This window comes from Chionomys nivalis, chromosome 20 (genome assembly GCF_950005125.1).
Source record: "Chionomys nivalis chromosome 20, mChiNiv1.1, whole genome shotgun sequence".
Lineage (NCBI taxonomy): Eukaryota > Metazoa > Chordata > Mammalia > Rodentia > Cricetidae > Chionomys > Chionomys nivalis.
Genome location: NC_080105.1, coordinates 29,651,220 through 29,671,211, shown reverse-complemented (window position 1 = coordinate 29,671,211; position 19,992 = coordinate 29,651,220). Strand labels below are relative to the sequence as shown.

Below are 19,992 nucleotides of genomic sequence, written 5' to 3'. Positions count from 1 at the left end.
TCAGGGAGCTCAAGGCGGCCCTAAGCAAGCTGACCATAAAGGGCTTCAACCTGTCTCTCATTGTTACCCACACAAATCCCCACCTATTTGGGTGGGTAGGATTGATTATTTTTGGAAATATCTTGCTTGCTTCACCTTAGACCCCCATATATTTATTTACCCTCTATTGGTTTTTCATCCTACGAATGTCATCCTTTTATATCTGTAAATAAACAGATTTTATTCTTAGATCTAGCTCAAATATCAACACTTTTCTAGAAACTTCCTTACTATTCTGTTATCTCCCAGTTATCTTTTCCTCCAGGAACCGTCTTCATGGGACAGGTATGTACACTATTTGCCAAAAATTAACACTGAAGATGCCAGTCAGCTACACAAATGGCTGGTTTGCCATTCTATGTGAGTTTCCAAGAGCTCAGTCTTCGATTACCATTCATCAAAGTGTCTGGCAGAGGGGGACTAATCATTTAACACTGCTAGAGTTAACACCCACGAGTATCAATACATATACACAGCCCAAATAGTACAGCATTCCCGGGTGCCACAGAAAGGAAAGGGAGAAGCTCAAATGTAGTCCGAAGGACACACAGAGAAAGCTGACAGACGACTAGGGAGAGCAGTTCCATTAAGTGCCACTGCCAAGTGCTAGGAGTTAGTATATATTGACTTTATATTCTATGGCAGAATGCATAACAGCCAAGCTCCAAACCCAGGCACATTTTACCCAGGGAGGATAATCGTAAATAACTTGCAAAATGACTGCGAAATAAGTCTAAACTTTTAAAAGCATTTTTATTTTATTTTATTTTATTTTATTTTATTTATTGCATTTCTAGGAAGTCTCCATATAGAATCCTGGCCATGGGAGAACACATAAAAACGAGGAGTGTGATAGAGAGGAAAGAACAGGCACACGAGAGGGGTTCAAATCACTGCTTCACGTTTCTTAGTTGTGTATCTTGGGATGTAATATCTTCCAGCTTCCATTACCTCATGTGGAACTTGAGGGATTATTGTGTGGCTCTCTAATGACATACAAGAAGTATCTGGCACAATGCCTGGCATGTAACAGGGCACTTGTTAAAAGGTAGGCTTTCTTGGCTTTCCTCTATTGCCTCCAGCATTTTCACGTGGGGGCTGGTGTGCAGACCTGTCTGTCTTTCTTCTTTTCCCCATGACTACCAAGAAAACAAGCAGAGAAGCGTTGATATTCTTGGGGCTCCTAGCAGTATGCTCAGTGTGCTCTGGGGGAGATTTAGTGTCAACCTTAGCACGTGACTGGGCCATTAGTTGAAAGTATCAGGCCAATTTAGAACCTCAGGGAAGGGTCCTGGGACCATGTCTGGGTACTCTGATCTGCAACAGTTATCTGTCTGTTTGCAGGATTCCGCCATTTGCTAGCTGTCAATCTCTACAACAGTTCCAGTGAGCTATATTGACTTAGTCATCTAAGATCTCAGACATAAAATAACATGCTACTTTTTAAATATATCGTCGCATTAGATGGCCAGACTAGATCTGGCATGTCTAAGTCCTCTTGCTTTTCACTAGCTCTTTCTTATTTTTTTTTTTCCTCTGTCATTAAAGAAGGGCTGTCAGAGAAGCCTGTTCTCAGAAGGATTTTATTGTATGTAACTTCTTCAGGCAAGTGTACTTATCAACAGGATATGAGCAACCTTCAGGCTGACAGGATTCTATATTCATCTTGAACTTTGAAGAAAGTCTTTCCCCGCATAATCATGGCAACAAAATACTACTTCTTGGATCTGACAGCTGTTCCAGTGTGGAATAATTAGAAATCCCAGGCAGAGATAAGCCTGTAAGATGCTAGAGAGGGGGGATCCTTTCCTAGTTCACAGGGTCTCGAGCAGTATGTTCATATCGATCAGATAGATAATATTAAAAAATTACCATCGTACAATATTTTCACATTATTTTTCTTAAAGAGTTTCCCAAACCAAATTAGCTTTGTGCCCAATAAGATATGATCTGTCCTGGAGAGGGGTCAAACTGTGCTACCTCATTGACCTTGACTGTGTTGAACCTTTGCTCTGTTCCATAAGGCTTGGGTTATATAAGTCAGCAACTGCACATTAGAATTCCTTGTGACAAGATTTTTCCTATAAACCAACTTGAAAATATCCCTAAAATCCTGTCACACAATATATTTTGCAGTAAATTATGTAATTGTCCAATTAAGCAGTTTTAATTCCTTAGATGTTCTGTGATTCTGAGTTTCCTCTCAAGATGATGCTATTAAAAAACAATTTCAGAGAGTCACATTGAGACATAAAAAGGACATTGGAAAAATATGCAATAACCTTTAAGCATAATGCTTACCTATGTCTAAAATCTTTATTTCTTGGTGGAAGCAGTTAAAAGAAAGGTAAAAAAAAAAAAAAAGAAGCAGAGTTAGAAAAGGCTTCTGAAACAGAACGAGATCAATATTGGGGTTTTAATTACTTGTACGGAAAATTGCAGCTTAAGCTGAGAGAACACTCGCAATGAACTTTGCTGTCAGAACTGGTTGATAATCACATTTCAAACAAAGCAAGACAAGGGCATGCTGTTTTCACTATTCGAATGGCGGCTAATGATTGGGCGGACCCAACTCAGCACCCAACATTCCTGCTTATTCATTATCACATCTCGATTCCAGAGAAAACACCTCGTGCCTCAGTTTCAACCACTGTGAAATAAAGATGGATTCCTGGGCTGCATTTTGATTCTAAGGAAAATTAAAGATATTAGAAAAAGTTGTCATCTTCCCTGTCTGTTCCCAGAACAAGAAAATCGCTGGACTGAGTAAGATATTTTCCACATCAGACAACTTTATACATCAAAACCACCACAGACTGCTGACCGTCTACCTCTAGTTAAGAACTATGCCCTTCCTATGGTAAGTTTTAAACTGTGGGGATGCATGTTTAAATAAATGATTCGGCATACCACATCCAACTTCATTTTTAAGGCTATGCTTGTCTTTGATTGGCGCCCCCAATAGAGGAAAGACATACCTTAGCTCTAAAACGCTTGTGACGTTCCCAGAAGGGAATATCCGTCGGACATAGTTGAAATCCCCTACATAAAGACTGCCGTCGATCCCACAGGCTAGCGCCACTGGTGCCAGCAGTTTGTTCCCGTCAGCTTGGCCATTGCAACTTGGGCATGAGATGCTGCGCCTCCGACCATTGCCCATGATGCTACTGACCACTGGAGGCTGCTGGGAGATGAACTGATTTTCCCCGTTTCCTTTGTACAGTATACCTGGAAGAAAAAGTGCGTTTTTCTTACGGTGTAAACGAATGATGAAAGGCAAACATGGTCCCTAGAAATCTCACGATGGTGCAGTGTCTTTCTGATTTAGAACTGGAAACTTGAAGTTATTACATGAAAAACCACATAGGTTCTATTTAGAAAGTACTGTCTGTTATGAGTGGAAAGGCTAAAGGAGGAGCACTGGACTAAGAGAGGCATTAAAACTCTAAACTCTCAACACCAGCGAGCCTTGATCGTGGCTACACGTTGGAGTAGTCTGGAGGACTGTAGAAAATTTCTGATGGCTGGTCCTTGCCCCAAGAGAGTCTGATTTACTGGGTCTGGGTGCAGCCTTAGTGTTTTGATCTTTAAAAACTCTCCAGGTGATCTCAATGTGCAGCCAAGCTTGAGAACCGTGCTCTATGGAACATTCCTTAGGAAACAGAGAGTTTGCCTCATTAATCAATGTGGAAAATATTACATATTAATTTGATTAATAAAATTGCACCCTTGGAATATGAGTTTCTTATAAACTTGCCATGAGTTTAAAAAAAAAACTAAAAATACTTTATGGAAACAAGGTTAGAAAGTATTTATTTATAGGTCTCACGACAGTAAGCATATAATCTATCACTGAGCCATACCCTTGGCCTATGGAGGCCTATTTTTAACTCTGCTGTACTGTCAAGGGGTCTTGCTTCATATTCATCTGATGTAAACACACACACACATCCATAATGACACACAAACACACACAGGGTAGTCTTCTTTAATATTCATCTGATGTAAATATATACCTCTATCTATCTATCTATCTATCTATCTATCTATCTATCTATCTATCTATCTATCTATCTATCTATCTAAAATTATTTAAAATTCAAATCCCAATGAACTGATGAGGAAGGCCAGCTTGTTATTCAAACTGAACTCTACTTTAAGGCATGAAAGTGTCAATAATTTCACAAAGACAAAAATGCCAACCAGCTCCTTAATGACCTTCATTGAAAATGTGAGAAAAAAATTCCAAAGGAGTATTTAGTACTTTCCTAGTGAGAACGAAGATTTGAGACTTCATCTTGCTTCACTTCGCTGTTACCCTGTGCAGATCAATGGCTGGGATCTGTTATCGACTAGCTTCTCAGCTCTTCCCCTCCCACGCATATTTTAGGACACACCTTGATGTGTTATTAGCTGTATAAACCACTTGCTACTTCGGCTTTCGAGCTGTATCTATTGTATTTATTGGGCGTTCTATGCTTCAAAGTAGTTCTCAGAGCTAATGAGTGTACTTCTCAGCAGACAGACTGGCAGAATAATCTTGTGAAAGTGCAGACAGAAAACTCGAAAACGTGATTTTTCCTCCACTTTGGGATAATTTGAAAGTGAAGAAGTGATCAGAATAATTGCACTCCCCTTATAGCTCTGCACATTTTAGGTGCGTTTTGTGATTACTTTTTTAAATGCCTTGCTATTTGGGTGATGTAATAATCACGGCAAATTTACATCAAGAAATCAGGAATGATAAAACAGGTTTATTCAAATTTAAGAGAAAATAATTTAAATAAGTCTGGATCATAACAAGAGATGAAACGCTTTTTGCCTTGAATATTCAAAGACACGGATGATAGCCTAAGATTTTTTTCCTTTCTGTGATTACATTATTTGACAATTATGGACGTATAATTTCCGGGGAGAATTCTGCAGTTTTTATCAGAAGAACCCTATGAGTCATCCTGCTGCTCTAGTGCACCTGGTTTCTGCATTACACAGAACGGCCCTTCTCGAGTGTCCTCTGTGACAATGCAGCAGAACGGTCAGCATCACCGTATTTGTCCCCATGTTCAAGGACGCCTGAACCAACAGCCGTCACCACCTCCGTTCGTGCCTCCTCGTCTTCCACAGCCACTGCTCATCCGGAGCTTGTCCCAGCTGTGAGTCGCTTTGTTTATTCAATCAGACACATGTCACTTTGGAAAGCCACTGCTGGTGAAGCTGCTCTTGGATTAAAGTTTACACTGCAAACCGTGTAAACTTCACCATGGGACTTAGGCGACCTCCCATTTCCAAGCAACATTTTGTAACAATCGTTTTTTTTTTTTTTTTTTTTTTGAAAAACAGAATTCTTGGCAGCTCAGTTTTAAAATCTGATCTGGTATTACAATAAAAACCTTTTATATATTATCCTGGATTAGAATATGTGTTTATATGTGCTTATATTATGCGACCCTACACAATATCCACATACTTCCTAATCTTTCCGAGTGCTATAATCAAGTATCCCAACAGGGGTGAAGTACGCGAGTTGGGCTGGATGCCTATATTCTCCCTATTGATTTCTAGTCCCTTGGAGAAATCCTGTTGTTACCTGGCTATGAATTTTATAGTGTATTTTCATCATAACTACAACGTACCTAGCACAGTGTTCCCTCAGGTTTGTTTGTGAGGGACTCGTGCGGGAATACAGAAATATGTGGAAAATGCATGGAATATGATTTTAAATAGTTGAATCAGGACCAGCTGCAAGCATGGCTGGCACGTGCCTCTGCATCCTGAAAGATCACGATTCGGCTCGGTATGACTCACATCACAGGCTACCACCACTTTAGATAACACCGATGACTCAAGGCAAGGGAAGCTTCGAGACGACATATGGAGTGTTCTTGACGGGTGGGAGTTCCTTCTTCTACTTCCCTCTCTCTTTTTTTAAGTTTTAAAGTTTTCTAGATAGCTCCAAACTGCCTAGGTAGCCAAGGATGATCTGCAATCCCTGACTTTCCTGCCTTTGCCTCTTCACAGGAACTAGAGTTGCAGGTGTGTGCTACCTAGCCTGGTTTATCTGGTGATCTGGAAGAAAGCCAGGGCTATGTGCCGGCTAGGCAAGCGCTGCTCCCCCTGAGCTACACGCTTACATGTATAACATGTGTGCTGTGTGTAGTGCTTGAGATGGACTGTGTTTTCAATCTTCTGGAATGCACACCGATGGCCAGGACACACGGGGAAGAAGAGAGCTAGACACTGCTGCAAAACCAGGAAAGACGTGAGGCGGATTCTGTTTGTCTTCCAGAGTGATCTACGCCCTACTCTTCACCATCTCCTCAAGACAAGGCATCAGCAGTTTCAAATACCAACTTGGAAACGGCTTCCCAGTCAGTATACTTAGAGAGCTGATACCCTCTTCCCAACACTCATAGTTTTAAAGTCAGAGCAACCATCAAAGACTCATCACTCGTCACTCCAGACCTGACGGTCGATCGTGAGCAGTTAATGGTGTGATAGCCTCAATTCAACATTTCGACTCTTCCAAAAAGTCGGAATTACTCAGAAAGCACGGACATCTCCTCTCGCTACTCATAGAAGGAAAGTAGAGACTTCTCAATATGAGAAGGCTTGAGATAGGTTAGAGTTGGTTTCCTTACAGCCCTGTTCTTTTAGATAAAACACCTTTGGATGCTCTGACATGTGGACAAGCATGCAAGCAGAATGCCAAGCACGGACTGGAGGCAGCAGAATTTCTTCCTGCCAGTGCTTTTATGCGTGGAAGGGGATGGTTCACACTCTGCAGGGCATGGATTTTTGGCGTGACGTCCAAAATGTGTTTCCCTGGAGTACATTTATTATCATACTATCAGGTCTGCTAGAAGTAGTACTTTAGTTTTTCCTCTCTCAAATTATTCATTTATATTTTCTCCAATCATCATAAAATCAAGCTACAGTTTTTTTTTTTTTTTTTTTTTTTGGTTTTTCGAGACCGGGTTTCTCTGTAGCTTTGGTGCCCATCCCAGAACTAGCTCTTGAAGACCAGACTGGCCTCGAACTCCCAGAGATCCGCCTGCCTCTGCCTCCCGAGTGCTGGGATTAAAGGCGTGCGCCACCACCGCCCGGCCAAGCCACAGTATTTTTGAGTGATAACTTTTTTGTTTGCTTTTGCCTTTTTCTTCAATAAAGACTAAACAGAAGCTGGGGTGGTGGAGGCTCAGCTGGACACTTGAATGCGCTGGAAATCTACTTGGTAAACTCACAAGGATTTTTATCTTTGTTTAAAATAAACCACTTTGCCTCCAGATTTAGCAACCCCTTCCAGAGTCCTCTGGCACACACACTTCTGTGTAGAACCAGGCACTCACGGATGAATCTGCGCAGAAACGCAGACAGACAGCGCGATTTCAACAGCGTCAGCAATTTCTACTCCCATGGGAAAATTACTGTGTCAATGAACATGGGCGCCTTTGGAAACTCAGGAAGAGAATTGTAATTCTAAGACTTTCATGGGCCTCAAATGATCTCGTTATCATTTGTCTCCCACTACTTCCACTCCTGCAGTGCTCACGGGATAAGAACCTGTTGCAGGGCAATGCCGTGCAGTCAGCGCGAGGGTGGGCAGTGTTGACCGCAAGCAAGAGCTTACCGTTCTGAACGTCCAGCACATGATGCTTATCCAGTGTCCAGCCACCCATGTTGGAGGCGTCCAGCTCGTAGCCTTGCAAAACGGCAGTCCTCTTTTCCCACAGAGTCAGGTCCAAACACGACTCATATTCGTACCCAACAGACACTGAAAGCAAAACAAACCACAGCTCATCCCTCAGCGGCACGGGAAAAAGACACGGTCTTCAAACCACACCCGCCCCAGCCGCACGGGAAAAGGATGCTCACGGCTCACCCCTCAGCTGCGCGGGAAAAGGACGCGGGGGTCTTAAGATTTGGAGGGAGATTCACAATTGTGTTCTGAGATCATAGCTCCACTCATTTATCAAGGAGTTTGTTTTTATGTAAGGAGATTTTGCCATATGAAAGATAAAAGCAACCGTCTCCAAATGTTATTTTACACTGATTTAATAGAATATAATCCCCCGCCTTTCATTCTTACAAGGGGTTCCCAGCACAATATTAGGTCTAAATTAAGGAGCTAATTAAAAATTCTATAAAATAGGTTTTCAGCAATTGCAATTCGATAAAACCAACTGAAAATAGTATTTGTTATATAAATAACCAGAACTGTTTAGTTCCTAAGAACTTTCATTATGGAAAATATTTATGTATTTATACATAGCAGGCATAAACAGCAAAAATTAATAGTAAATTAATACCAATTCACAATGAAAAGACTTTTCAGAGTTTACAATGAACCAAAGATTTAAAATTTTAGAAAAAATGAGAAAAGTAATAACTATCTGATTGATGGGAAACAATTCAAATCCAAATTAGATTAATTTTGGAGAATAAAAATGTATTTGAAAGTAAAATTGAAGGTATAAAAGCCATGTTTCCCTGAGGTTGTTGATGTTCTGACTTGAGCTTGATGCTGTACTAGACATGTCGAGTTTGGATGGTACCGTCTGGCCATTCACTGAGACAGTGGCTTGATGTTTCCAGTTTACTTGACTTGAGCTTGACGCTGTACTAGACATGTCGAGTTTGGATGGTACCGTCTGGCCATTCACTGAGACAGTGGCTTGATGTTTCCAGTTTATCCTGACACTGGCCCTCTGGTCAGATGAGCTGAGGCGATTCTTGGATCCAAATTTTGTTTGCTACACTGCCAACCATGATCAGAACCGAAACCACCCACTGCTACATTCAGAAAACATTAGCATGATGCTAAAAACTAGCGAGACCAAGCTGTCAAGGAAGGAAGAAGAAGAAATGGGGAAGGGTGCCACAGGGAAAGAAAGAATACAGTAACCTGAAATTCCCCAGATGATTCCAGTCAGAAATGCTGACTGTCTTTCTTCGCATCCTACGAGATACCTTCCTATGCCAGACCGGATCAGGAAACACCTGGCCTGTATTTCTCTAGATGGACCTGCCGCTACTATAGCTGCTTATCCATTTGTTTGCCATGGGTTTCTGATGACTTCTTTATACTTCTGACCTCAAAACCACTTTTTCAATGCACAGGGCATAGCCACTAAACTTACCAACTGCTTCTGACAGGCCGTAGACTTTCTGATTATACGCGTCAGTCTTGTCCCAGATAAAAGTATAGGCCAAGTTTGGTGAGGCAGGAAACCACTTCTGGAACAGTCTCCCAACCACAGCGACCATCAGATGGACCTTCATGAGGTTAAATGGTATGACGGCCTGGGTCATGGTGATCTTAAGAACTGACTTGTACCCCGCGGCTCTGGAACTCAGGTAGGAAAGCTTCAAATCCGTTCCTGGAATTGTGGTTTCTTCGTGCAGGACCTAGGTTTGAAAAAAAAAAAAGCACAAGCTTCTTACTGGGATCATGTGTGCCCAAATTGAGAAGATACAGTGAGCAGAACCCAGCAGAGCACGGAAAATAAGACACAGCAGGGTCACTATTCACAGATAACATCTGAGCTGTTATCGTAGCCAATGATTATAAACAGTTCTGTCGCCAACCTAATGTTCTCCCCCAAAACCGAAGCTTGTTGTCATTTATCCTGAGTTAATCACACTCTCTGTACAGCTGTTGGTATGGCAGTCACAGGAGATACTCACTCACTCATCCCCTACTCCAGTCACTCAGAGGTCAGAGCCGACATTTGTACAGTGGTTAGCTCAGAACACGGATGCGTCATTAGCTGGTCCCTTAGCGACTGATCCTCAGCCTATGGCCTCATTAGCCTACTTAGGCCATGGTTAGAAAGCTGGGAATGCCAAGGAAGGCAGACTCACCTGGTTAACGCTGAGATGTGATGGAATGGCAGTGCCTTCTCGTTATTACATACTCAACTACAAAACCACTGATGTTTGATAACACAGCAGATGACATAATGTTTTAAAGCTGCGTGCATGTTTATTCTCAGAGAGTTACGAAAATGCATATATAAGAGAAAATATTTGTTTTGACTGTTAAAGAGTTGATTTTGATTTCTGACTGTAAAAAGTTACTTTTGTTCATGTAAGGATACCTCGGTTATAAATGTCTTTTTTTTTTTTTTTTTTTTTTTTGGTTTTTCGAGACAGGGTTTCTCTGTAGCTTTAGAGCCTGTCCTGTAACTAGCTCTTGAAGACCAGGCTGGCCTTGAACTCACAGAGATCCGCCTGCCTCTGCCTCCCGAGTGCTGGGATTCAAGGCGTGTGTCACCACTGCTCGGCTACATTAAATGTATTTTAACCTTATATTTAGCTTCAATGCGAATAGCTCAATGGATGGTAGCAAACTTATGGGTAATGAAAATACTGGATGCTCAGATATTACCTAGCCATTTAAAAAACACTCTCATAGTATATAAAAACTTAAAGCGTTTTCTAAAATTCTTTCTAGTAATGTTTTTATTAGTTTTGTAACTAATGGATCTTTATAGGCTTACCATGTATACTGTAACATGCAAGGCTACCTTTGTAAAGGGGGCCTACCTCACCCCATATCAAAACCACTTCATTCTTCAGCAGATAGACATCATTACAAAAATCCACAATTGGTCAAAATGCAGAGGATGACTGACCATGGTATTCCCGATGCCAAATAATCAACGTAAGGCTTGGGGAACATCACAGAAGAAGGCTAAGAAAGATTGTAAGAGCCCGAGGACCAGGACATGCTTGTGTATGTGTGTGTGTATGTGTGTGTGTCATGGAAACTGCACCCATGAAATCTCAACAATATAGTTGCCTAAACAAGACCTGAAAAATAATACCACCAATTGACATGCTCAGGTGGATGGGGTAAATCTCACATGGTCCCAGCCCCAATTGACGAGCTATAGGTATTTAATGGCTGCCCAGGGGGAGACTCAGCCTTTCCAGGTTAGTTATTCAATACCAAGCAATCAGCCATAAACATATACACATATGAACAATGCCAAATAGACTCATTCAGCTTAGAGCAAGTGGCAGAAATGATGTAAGCGTGTATTTATATATGAAATCCTAATAAATAATTCTTTTAAAAAAACAACCTATGTCTGAACCGACCACTTCCTCAACCATGAAAGAAATGAAATTCATGCCCAGGCAATGCTGAAGCATGCATGGGCAGCCCATATATAGCGGTTCTGTTGATCTTGTCCATATTGGGTTTCGTGATCTAAGTTGATGAGGATGACTGACCAGGTCCCTTCCTCAGGAGGGCACCAGATCTCATTACAGATGATTGTAAGACACCATGTGTTTGCTGGGAATTGAACCCAGGACCTTTGGAAGAGTAGGCAGTGCTCTTAACTGTGGATCTATCCCTCCAGCCCCTCTACCATGGTATTCCTAAACATTAGAATACATCACAACGTACACTAATAATTCAGTCAGCAATGACTGCCTTTCCTGAGATAAGAACCTTAGAATAGTGGCTCAGTGCTCACTACATCTCTCAGGCAGCACAATTAGGAATGGCGGACACAGATTTGCCACCTCCCAATTTTAATCTCTGAAGTAAAGCTCCAGATATTATGGACATGGCTATCAATCTGTATAACCAAACACAGCTGGAAGTTGGCACAAAGGAATGGACTAAACCAACTTCCACTGTGGTCTGTGAAGCAGCTGGCGTGAAGACTGACAGGATGCGGGACAGCAGATTACGAAGGCACAACCCTAACATGTTGGTGTCACACGCTTGGGTCTGCATGACCTTAACATGTTGGCGTCATAAACTGGGGTCTGCATAATCCAAACGTGTGGGTGTCATAGGCTAGGGTCTGCACAACCCTAATGTGTGGGTGTCACATGCTGGGGTCTTCACTAAGCGTGTTATCCATCCACTAACTATCCAGTCAGGATTCAGCTATAGAGTTGTATGAAGGAAAACAGCTTATGAACACACTGAACCTTCCTAGGTTATTTTGTATTTTATGAACACACTGAACCTTCCTAGGTTATTTTGTATTTTTATTCTTCCACCCCATCCACTGAGAAACTTTTTAAAGTTCCCCTATGTCCAAGAAAAGCATGACAGGATGAGGTGTGGACTATCTAAAGGGAACTCATTCTACCGTGAGACGATGAAATGTCAATGCATTAGTTTGGAAAACCGACTTTTGTGACTCCTGAGTGGTTCAGAAAATACGATACATTATTTCCTCTAAATTTATTTTCAGAACGATTTCCCATATTTTGATAGTCTTTCTTACGTGGAAGGGAATTAGCTGATGACCACTTCCTGTGGGCTCCTAGGAGTTGCTCCCCTAATTCAAAATATCATGTTATTCTTAATTTTAATAACCGATTATCGTCTCTGTCATCATTAGCCTACTTCCATGGAACAAATATCTGCAATTTAGTTCACAAAAGTGTTCATTTCTCCTATGTAATTTAACCTTACCATGTCATATTTTATTCTTAGGAAATACAAATTCTGCCAAAATGGGAATATAAACCCTAGGTCTGCTTATGCCAGCTGCAACATCTGTAAGCCCCGTCCTTGACCCTGCTAAACACATCCTGCACTTGACTCCCTGAACTAGTATTCGGCTCCCTTGCCTCTCTTTCTAAGCTCTTTTTGATAGATAAGCACACTTGCTACCTGAGCTCTGGTCAGACAGACATGCAGATACAGTAGACAAGAGTCTGTTCACTATGTCTGTTTCTGGTCAGTTATGTATTTCGTGACGTGAGGTAGCCCGACCCTCGGCTCCATACTGCCTAAGGATTCAAAGTCTCTCTCTTCCATCTCTTTCCTCATTCGTTTAAATTATTTCCCCGTTGTGATTATGTTTGTTTAGACATTTATTCGTTGATTGATCTTGTACATGGGTGGGGTGGGTAGGTGGGCATGCAGGCACGAGGGGGTTGGTTCTTGCCGTCTACCACGTGGGTCTTGGGGAGCCAATACCACACAGGTCACCAGCTCTACCCACTGAGCCACACCACCAATTTCTATACATCAGGACTCTCATTGCTCACTATGCCGCCGCTACTCATGTCTTCCACATGAGCTCTGCTCTCCTCCCGCTTCTCTCTGGTCTCTCTAGGACCAACCCCCTCACCCATGCTGTTTCTGGTTTCCTCAAGGGACGGCCCTCTCTTTTGACCTTCCTGCTGTATTTCTTACATCTATAACAACAGGGTTCAAGTATTCGCCATCTTTCCATCCTTGATGAGTACTCTGTGCGTCATAGGCACTCAGTGGATTTTTATTAAATCACCTGCTGTGTGAAGGACTAGCAAAGGGACGGCATACATCCACGGACCTGTTGCCTGTCGGAAACACATCACTGTGGGTTAACGTCACTAGAATTCTGTCAGCCCCTGACAGACACTGCTTCTGATTAGGGGTTGCTTTAGAACAAAGAAGTTCCGAGCTATAAGACGGGCCCAGAGAAGGAAGTAGCAAATTGAATAAGGTCACGGTGAAGCTTTCAGAGTATCAGCTCTAAGCTTACTTGGCTGCTAAGCCCCTCCCTTCACCCCCCCAACACCCCCCCCCCCCGCCCCGGCATGCCATTTGTTTCCTCATGGTATTTGCCCAAGAGCCTGTTTATAACCTATACATTTCTGGCTAAGCTCTTGCCATCTCTGCACTTCCCTGATAGCGCATGTGTGTGCTGGACTCGCAAGATGCCTGTCCTCAGCTTCAGCCCCTTCCTGGACTGGCAGGTGGCTTTGTCAGAGGGACCTTTTTCAACTACACTGTATAAGATTCCCACCTCTGCCCAATTTTACCCTGCTTTATAATTTTTAATAAGCCTTATCAGAACTCGAATGACAGTAATGGCTTAGTTTCTTCACTCATTTTGGTTGGTAAACTCACTGAGAGCTGGTACTCCAGTTGGTTAAGGACTGGCTCCTATTTTCAATGGTTGCTCTAGAACAAGTATTTCACACTATAGAACAAGTATTTCATACATGTCTGATGAATGACTGTGACAAACTTGCTGCATATGTGTGCACTTTAAATATTATGCTATTTTTATTAATGTAGTTATTATTATTATTGATATAGTACTTAGGATTGGACCTAGAATCACACATGCTAGGCAAGTTGTTTACCAGTGAGCAATGTCCCCAGCCACCTTTACGACTTTTGGTTGCATTTCAAATTACTTATTTTCAAATTTTTACATATGTGCACATTTAACATATGTGTGAAGGTGCCAGGGGAGGCAGAATGGGGAGATGGATTCCCTGGAGATGGTGAATAGGTGGCTGGGATCTGCCTGTCATGGGTGCTGGGAACTAAACTCTGGTCCTCGGGGAGAGCAGCAAGTGCTTTTAGCAGCTGAGCCATCTCTCCAGCCCTATCTACTTTTTATTTTGAGACAGGGTCTCTCTATGTTGTCCAAGGTGGTTTTGAATTCATTCTGCAACCCAGGAAAGCCCTGAACCTGAAATGCTCCTAACTTCATCCCCTGAATGGCTGGAATTACTGTCCTGAACCATTGGCCTGGCCTTGAACCACATAGTTTTGCTTTGCATTTTAGCATAGTATTAATTACTGTTGTACCTAACATCCTACCTTTAAGATTTCAAAGTTATTTCTAAACACAGTTAAGGAAACAATCTTTAGACATTTAAATAGATAAAATGTGTATTAGTTATGACTATTTCTTTAAAAGTTAGATATTCTATTCCCATGGGATCGGGTCATTATGAAATATCAATTATTAGACTTTAAAACACGGCAACTAAAAGTTTTAGATAGTACCTTTAGAAAGCTAATGTTTCCTGTCAAAAGTCACCTTTTCTAAGACATTTTTCTACTCTAACACACATAGCACACGTTCCAGAAATAGGATCTCACCAGAATCCTGCAACTGTTAAAAAAATATTCTTTGGCACCCTGTGGATAGAAATGCTTCCACGCCAAGATCCTGCCAGCTGCAAGGCTGTACCTGCGTCTCGGGGATGATGGGGCTGTCTTCAGGAGAAGATCTGAAGAAGGTGGACAGAGGTGAGGACACGATGATGGGACTCGGCCTCACAAAGCCACTGAGGTCACAGCTGGGAATGTCGTTCTCTTCTTTCTTCATGACGAGCGTATCCATGACATAAAAGACATTCCACGGAATCCACACAGTGTGGTACTGGGTGAGGAATGGGGAGCGTTCAAAGACCAGAGTCAGAGAAGCGCCGCCATTTGCCACCAAGTCAAACCTAGGACAGACAAGGTGCACGTAGTGAGTCGTCACCATAAAAGGCTGACTTGGTGAGCTGCCACCATTCAATGGCTGATGCGCTCCTCAAGTTAATATGATGCATAAAATAACCCTTTCCCCCTGATTTCCAAATCTATGCTCCAAAGGAATTTCATAGCCAGCCATCACTCACCCAGCCTCTTTCCACTCACCCATTTATCTGTTTGTACCTCCCTAAACTTCCTCTCTATTCTTTGGAACCATTTGAACTTAAGTTACAGACACCAAGAGACATGACCAATAAATATTTCAACACGAATCTTCAAAGACAAAAAACATTTTTCGACAAAAACCGCAATACTCTATCACGCCTCAAAAACTGGAATGATCTTTTATAGCATCTGAGCACACGACTTGCAATCTCTGCCTGAGAGTTGTTGCTTCCCTATTTTTAAAAAGAAGACAATAAAACATGATGGGTGGTGGATGAATGCCCAGTCTTATGCTCAAAGTACTTCAAACAGAGACCGTGAGATGCGGCGGACTCACATTCCATCCTGGCGGGTGATAGTGTATCCGTATTCCGAGTAATGTAAAAACGAGACGTTGACGCCAATAAGTGGGGTTCCGTCAGCAGTGAGGACCTGGCCTCTGATGACAGATGCAAGGCTGTGGGAAATGTACAAGAGTCTGCATGAATCTCTGCCTTCCCAGGACAACATCATCATGATTTACAGAGAATCAGATGAGAAAGATAAAATATCGCCATCACACACAATCAAAGGCTATTCACAAAAAGCAGACCTGGAACTCACCAATACAATGTTCTTCTTAACTCCGTGCAATTTACTTCTCTAAATGCCTGGTGCCTGGTGCTTGCCCTGAGTTTTAATTTGCTGTAACCTGGTTTTTTTTTTTTTTTTTTTTGTAGTATCAAGACTAATAATTTAAGAGATGAATTTCAGAAATTATAAATGATATTTCATTTTTCATAGATCAGATATATGACACACCTGAAGAGAAGTATATTTTCCAATTAGTTCTAGGGTGATCTGTGAATCTGCTGGGACCACAAAGTAAGTAAAGAACACGTGTGCAACATGCTCTAATCTGCTGCTGGGTCTCAGAGCATTAATGCTGTTCAATGACGGCAGACCCAGGAGTTCGGTGTAAATCATCGTCTTTTGCTCAGTGAGACACGAGACACCTGCTTTTAGTTACTAGTTGATTTTCGGGTCGTTTACTGCCCCGCGCAGCACCAGTCGGATAGCTTATGCAACCTCACTGCCATGCCGTTAGCAGCTCCATTACATTAATTCATAATTTATATTATTTAGTGAGCTCAGCCAAAAGGAAAAAAGTGCACTTCTGTTTTGCCTTTTGGGGTCTTTTCCTCGTGCCTTCTGAAATGTTTCCAACTGCGCTCGCAAACTCAACTAGTTAAATGAAGATTTATTGACTCCTTAACAGAATGTCCTGTTACGTCTCAGGTACGGAAATTGACTAAGTATGTGAACTGTGTCAAAAATGCTTGAAATGCGAAGTTTGATGAAGAATTATCCGAAAAAGGAAAAACTATATATGTATATATGCATATATATATTTTAAAGCAGTTTTCTCAAACACACACTCATCAGCATTTCACAGAAAGTGCACAGGACCGTTCTCAGATCCTTAGGAACCTATATAAGGAAGGCAAGCACTAACCTCTTGTTGAAAGGACTTTCTCCGGGGAGCACGTGGGTGCTATCCGATCCAATCAGGAAACTGATTCGATCGTAGAAGGACTTGGCAGCTTGCTGAGATGGTGTCTGTAGACTCTGGCTAATGATATCCTGAGGATCAGGCAAACCACGGCAGTAGGGCTGATTTTGGCAGGAACTCTGTAGGCAACAGTCAGGATCCATGCAGTCAACGAGTCCGTCTGCAGGGACAGCAACACACCAGTTAGATAGGACTGCTCCTTGCGCCTCCTCCTTGCGCTGTGGGGGTACAGTGGCTCGTGTCCTTTGGTGGGTTCGTTCTGTGCCAAAGGATCTGCCACTCCATGTAGGACAGTGACCTCTATGAGACACCCTTTCTGAAGCCAGATGAAATACAGATAGAATCTTGCGTCTGCGTTTACAGAAAGTCAAGATCTAGATTGAAGATGGTTAAAAGTCATCATATACCATTCATTCTGAGTGAGGAATGTGTGTTACTGATTAGAGCACCTTATTAGGAGGAAGGAATCAGGACAAGCTGTAAACACAATTACTGGAGCCCGCTATATTTTAGGGAAATGCACCAGGGCTTCAATAGGCACATATAGAAGACAGATAGGGACCCACAGGCTCTAACAGTTAGGGAAAGTACTGCAAAGTGAGAGGGGGAGGTGCTAATGTAAAATAGGTGGGGTTAGCCAGCCATCTCTCATAGCAACGGTTCTCCTAAGAAGGGTAAGGTCTGGTCCAGAGGGAAGTAAGGGATTCTTTTCAAATTTAAAATAGGAACCTGAGCTTCTAATTGTTTCCCCCTAAAATACAGTATTATTAAAACAAAAACAAAACCATGGCAAATGTGAATTACTCATGATAAAGGAGTTGTAAAAAAGAATCAGTGCTGGGCAGTGGTGGCGCACGCCTTTAATCCCAGCACTCAGGAGGCAGAGGCAGTTGGATCTCAGTGAGTTCGAGGCCAGCCTGGTCTACAAGAGGTAGATCCAGGACAGACTCGGTGGCTACAGTGAAATCTTGTCTTGAAAAAACAAAAACAAAAATAAAAACAACAACAGAAAAAGAAAAACAAAACAAACAAACAAAAATAAAAAGCTTCACATTTAAGTAGCAAACTGCAATGTGACCTTATGGAAAACTCAGATGAAAATATTTAAATGATGTCTATGTTTTATTTATATAAAATAATAGCTCAGTTTTTGAAAACTACCCCAATGATTTATTTGCTTTATACCATACTTAGTTTGCCCTCTCATTACTGGTAGCCAACACATGAAAGGAAGTAATTATGTTGATGAACTTAGTGGGTGAAGGTGCCTGCCACTAGGGTTTACGACCTGAGTTTGACCCCCAACACCCACAAGGTGGGAAGGAGAGAACTAACTCCTGCATGCTGACCTCTGACCTTCCCAAGTCTGCTATAGTGCATGCATACCCTTCTCAGCCACAAAATAAATGAGAATGTTCTAAGTACTTTTCACAAAAGAAAGAGACTAAATTGAATTAAGTTTCCAGTCCAGGAGGAGGTCAACAGCAACAGAGAAAAGGTGAGAAGCGAAAGATGGGAGCGTTAGGCCCCTTCGTCACTCTGTCCACTAAAGAACATAGCAAGCCTCGTGTTACTTCTGTCCCTCCCATCCCTTCGTCTGAATTTACATTTCAGTATCTTAGCTCGTCCCACTCTCAGACCATGCGCCCACACACACTTCTTCACGGTGGTCCAGAAATGTCAGGGGACCTAAAGCATCAGGATGACTTCCAGGGACTGCGTGGAGAGACACTCTGCCCCCAGTGTCCACTGGGATGAGGCATGAAGCTAGGGTTGCTGAGCTATCTTTCTGCCAACCACAAGACCTCTCTGAAAATCAGTCAGTCCCAGAAAAAGAGGAGTCAAAAGCTTGAGCAGAAACCAACAGGGCATACAGAGAATGGCTTCCTTGAGTCTTTTAATAAGCTGTACTGCACCTTCCGGGCTTTTCAATTCTAGAAACTAAGGCATTCCTTTTTACTTCAAGTCTGTTTGGGTTGAACTTTTCTTAATTCCTTGAAACCGGAAGAACCTGAGCATCCATAGACAGCAACTGAAATTCTCTTCATTACATTTCCTTTGAAGTTGGGGAAAATGTGTTTAACAAGGGGTTATTGACTTATATTTATGATGTTGGTGTCCTTTTTACGTATTTTAAATGTTTGTGATAATTTCTATTCCCATGGAAATGAATGGGTCTGAATTTTTGATGAGAGATATTAATATTTTTCCTTATAGCGGACAATTCTATGTAGATGGTGTATATTCCTAAGGTCATGGGCTATAGCGAGTTTTTATGTAGAGGATGTATATTCCTGAGGTCAAGGGCTATGGCAGACATTTCTATGTAGATGTTGTATCTTCCTGAGGTCATGGGTTGCTCGTTATTTGAAGCAGCATGCTTATTTCTTTGACAAAAATCTAAAACCCTGTGTTGAGATAATCAAATGATACTGAGCTTTGAAATTTCATATAAATTCATCAAAATATTTCTTTCCTACTGAAAAAGTCATAAAGATGAAAAATGTCTAAATATTTCTTAATATTTCTAGTGGAAGAAAGATGAGGCCACTCTGTGGCCCTATTCTTCATAAGGATATAGTATAAAAATAATGGAAGAGATAGGGTTTTTCCCCCCCTTCATTTCTCTTGAAATAAAAGAATAGTTTTCAAGACCGAGTTCTCTCAAGCAGGAGATGATTGGCCTATGGCTTCAGTACCATTTTTGGCTACAAAAACAAAATAAACCAACCTCTTAGACCCTTAAAACCTATTCTAACCATTAAGCGGTGACTTAAGATCGTACACAGAGTTTTTTACGAGGACTTTTTAATATATGATTTATGATCTATTTCATGTAGGTACTCTCTCAGTTAGCAGATTTAGAATGTGACTTCATCTGCCTGAGAGAGTAATTAAACACAGCTATTTAATATTCCCATAGGCTCCCCCTTAAAACACTCCTTCACAAGGGAAAGTACTTTCAAGTATTATATTTTCTTTCCATTAATCT

At 41.8% G+C, this 19,992-nt stretch overlaps 1 protein-coding gene across 9 annotated transcripts in view; it reads right to left on the bottom strand.

Moving 5' to 3' along the window:
* Positions 1 to 19,992, bottom strand: part of Tenm3 (teneurin transmembrane protein 3) — a 707,864-nt gene that overhangs the window by 54,475 nt on the left and 633,397 nt on the right. For 6 of the 9 annotated variants that reach the window (XM_057752171.1, XM_057752172.1, XM_057752174.1 and 3 more), the window contains 7 exons: positions 16,944 to 17,160; positions 15,786 to 15,905; positions 14,994 to 15,255; positions 9,177 to 9,444; positions 7,667 to 7,810; positions 3,018 to 3,267; positions 2,341 to 2,361 (listed from right to left, as the gene is read on the bottom strand). In XM_057752171.1, coding sequence (XP_057608154.1) covers positions 2,341 to 2,361; positions 3,018 to 3,267; positions 7,667 to 7,810; positions 9,177 to 9,444; positions 14,994 to 15,255; positions 15,786 to 15,905; positions 16,944 to 17,160 — 1,282 coding nt within the window. The remainder of the gene's footprint in view (positions 1 to 2,340; positions 2,362 to 3,017; positions 3,268 to 7,666; positions 7,811 to 9,176; positions 9,445 to 14,993; positions 15,256 to 15,785; positions 15,906 to 16,943; positions 17,161 to 19,992) is intronic. The other 3 variants (XM_057752173.1, XM_057752175.1, XM_057752178.1) reach the window with 1 other exon arrangement.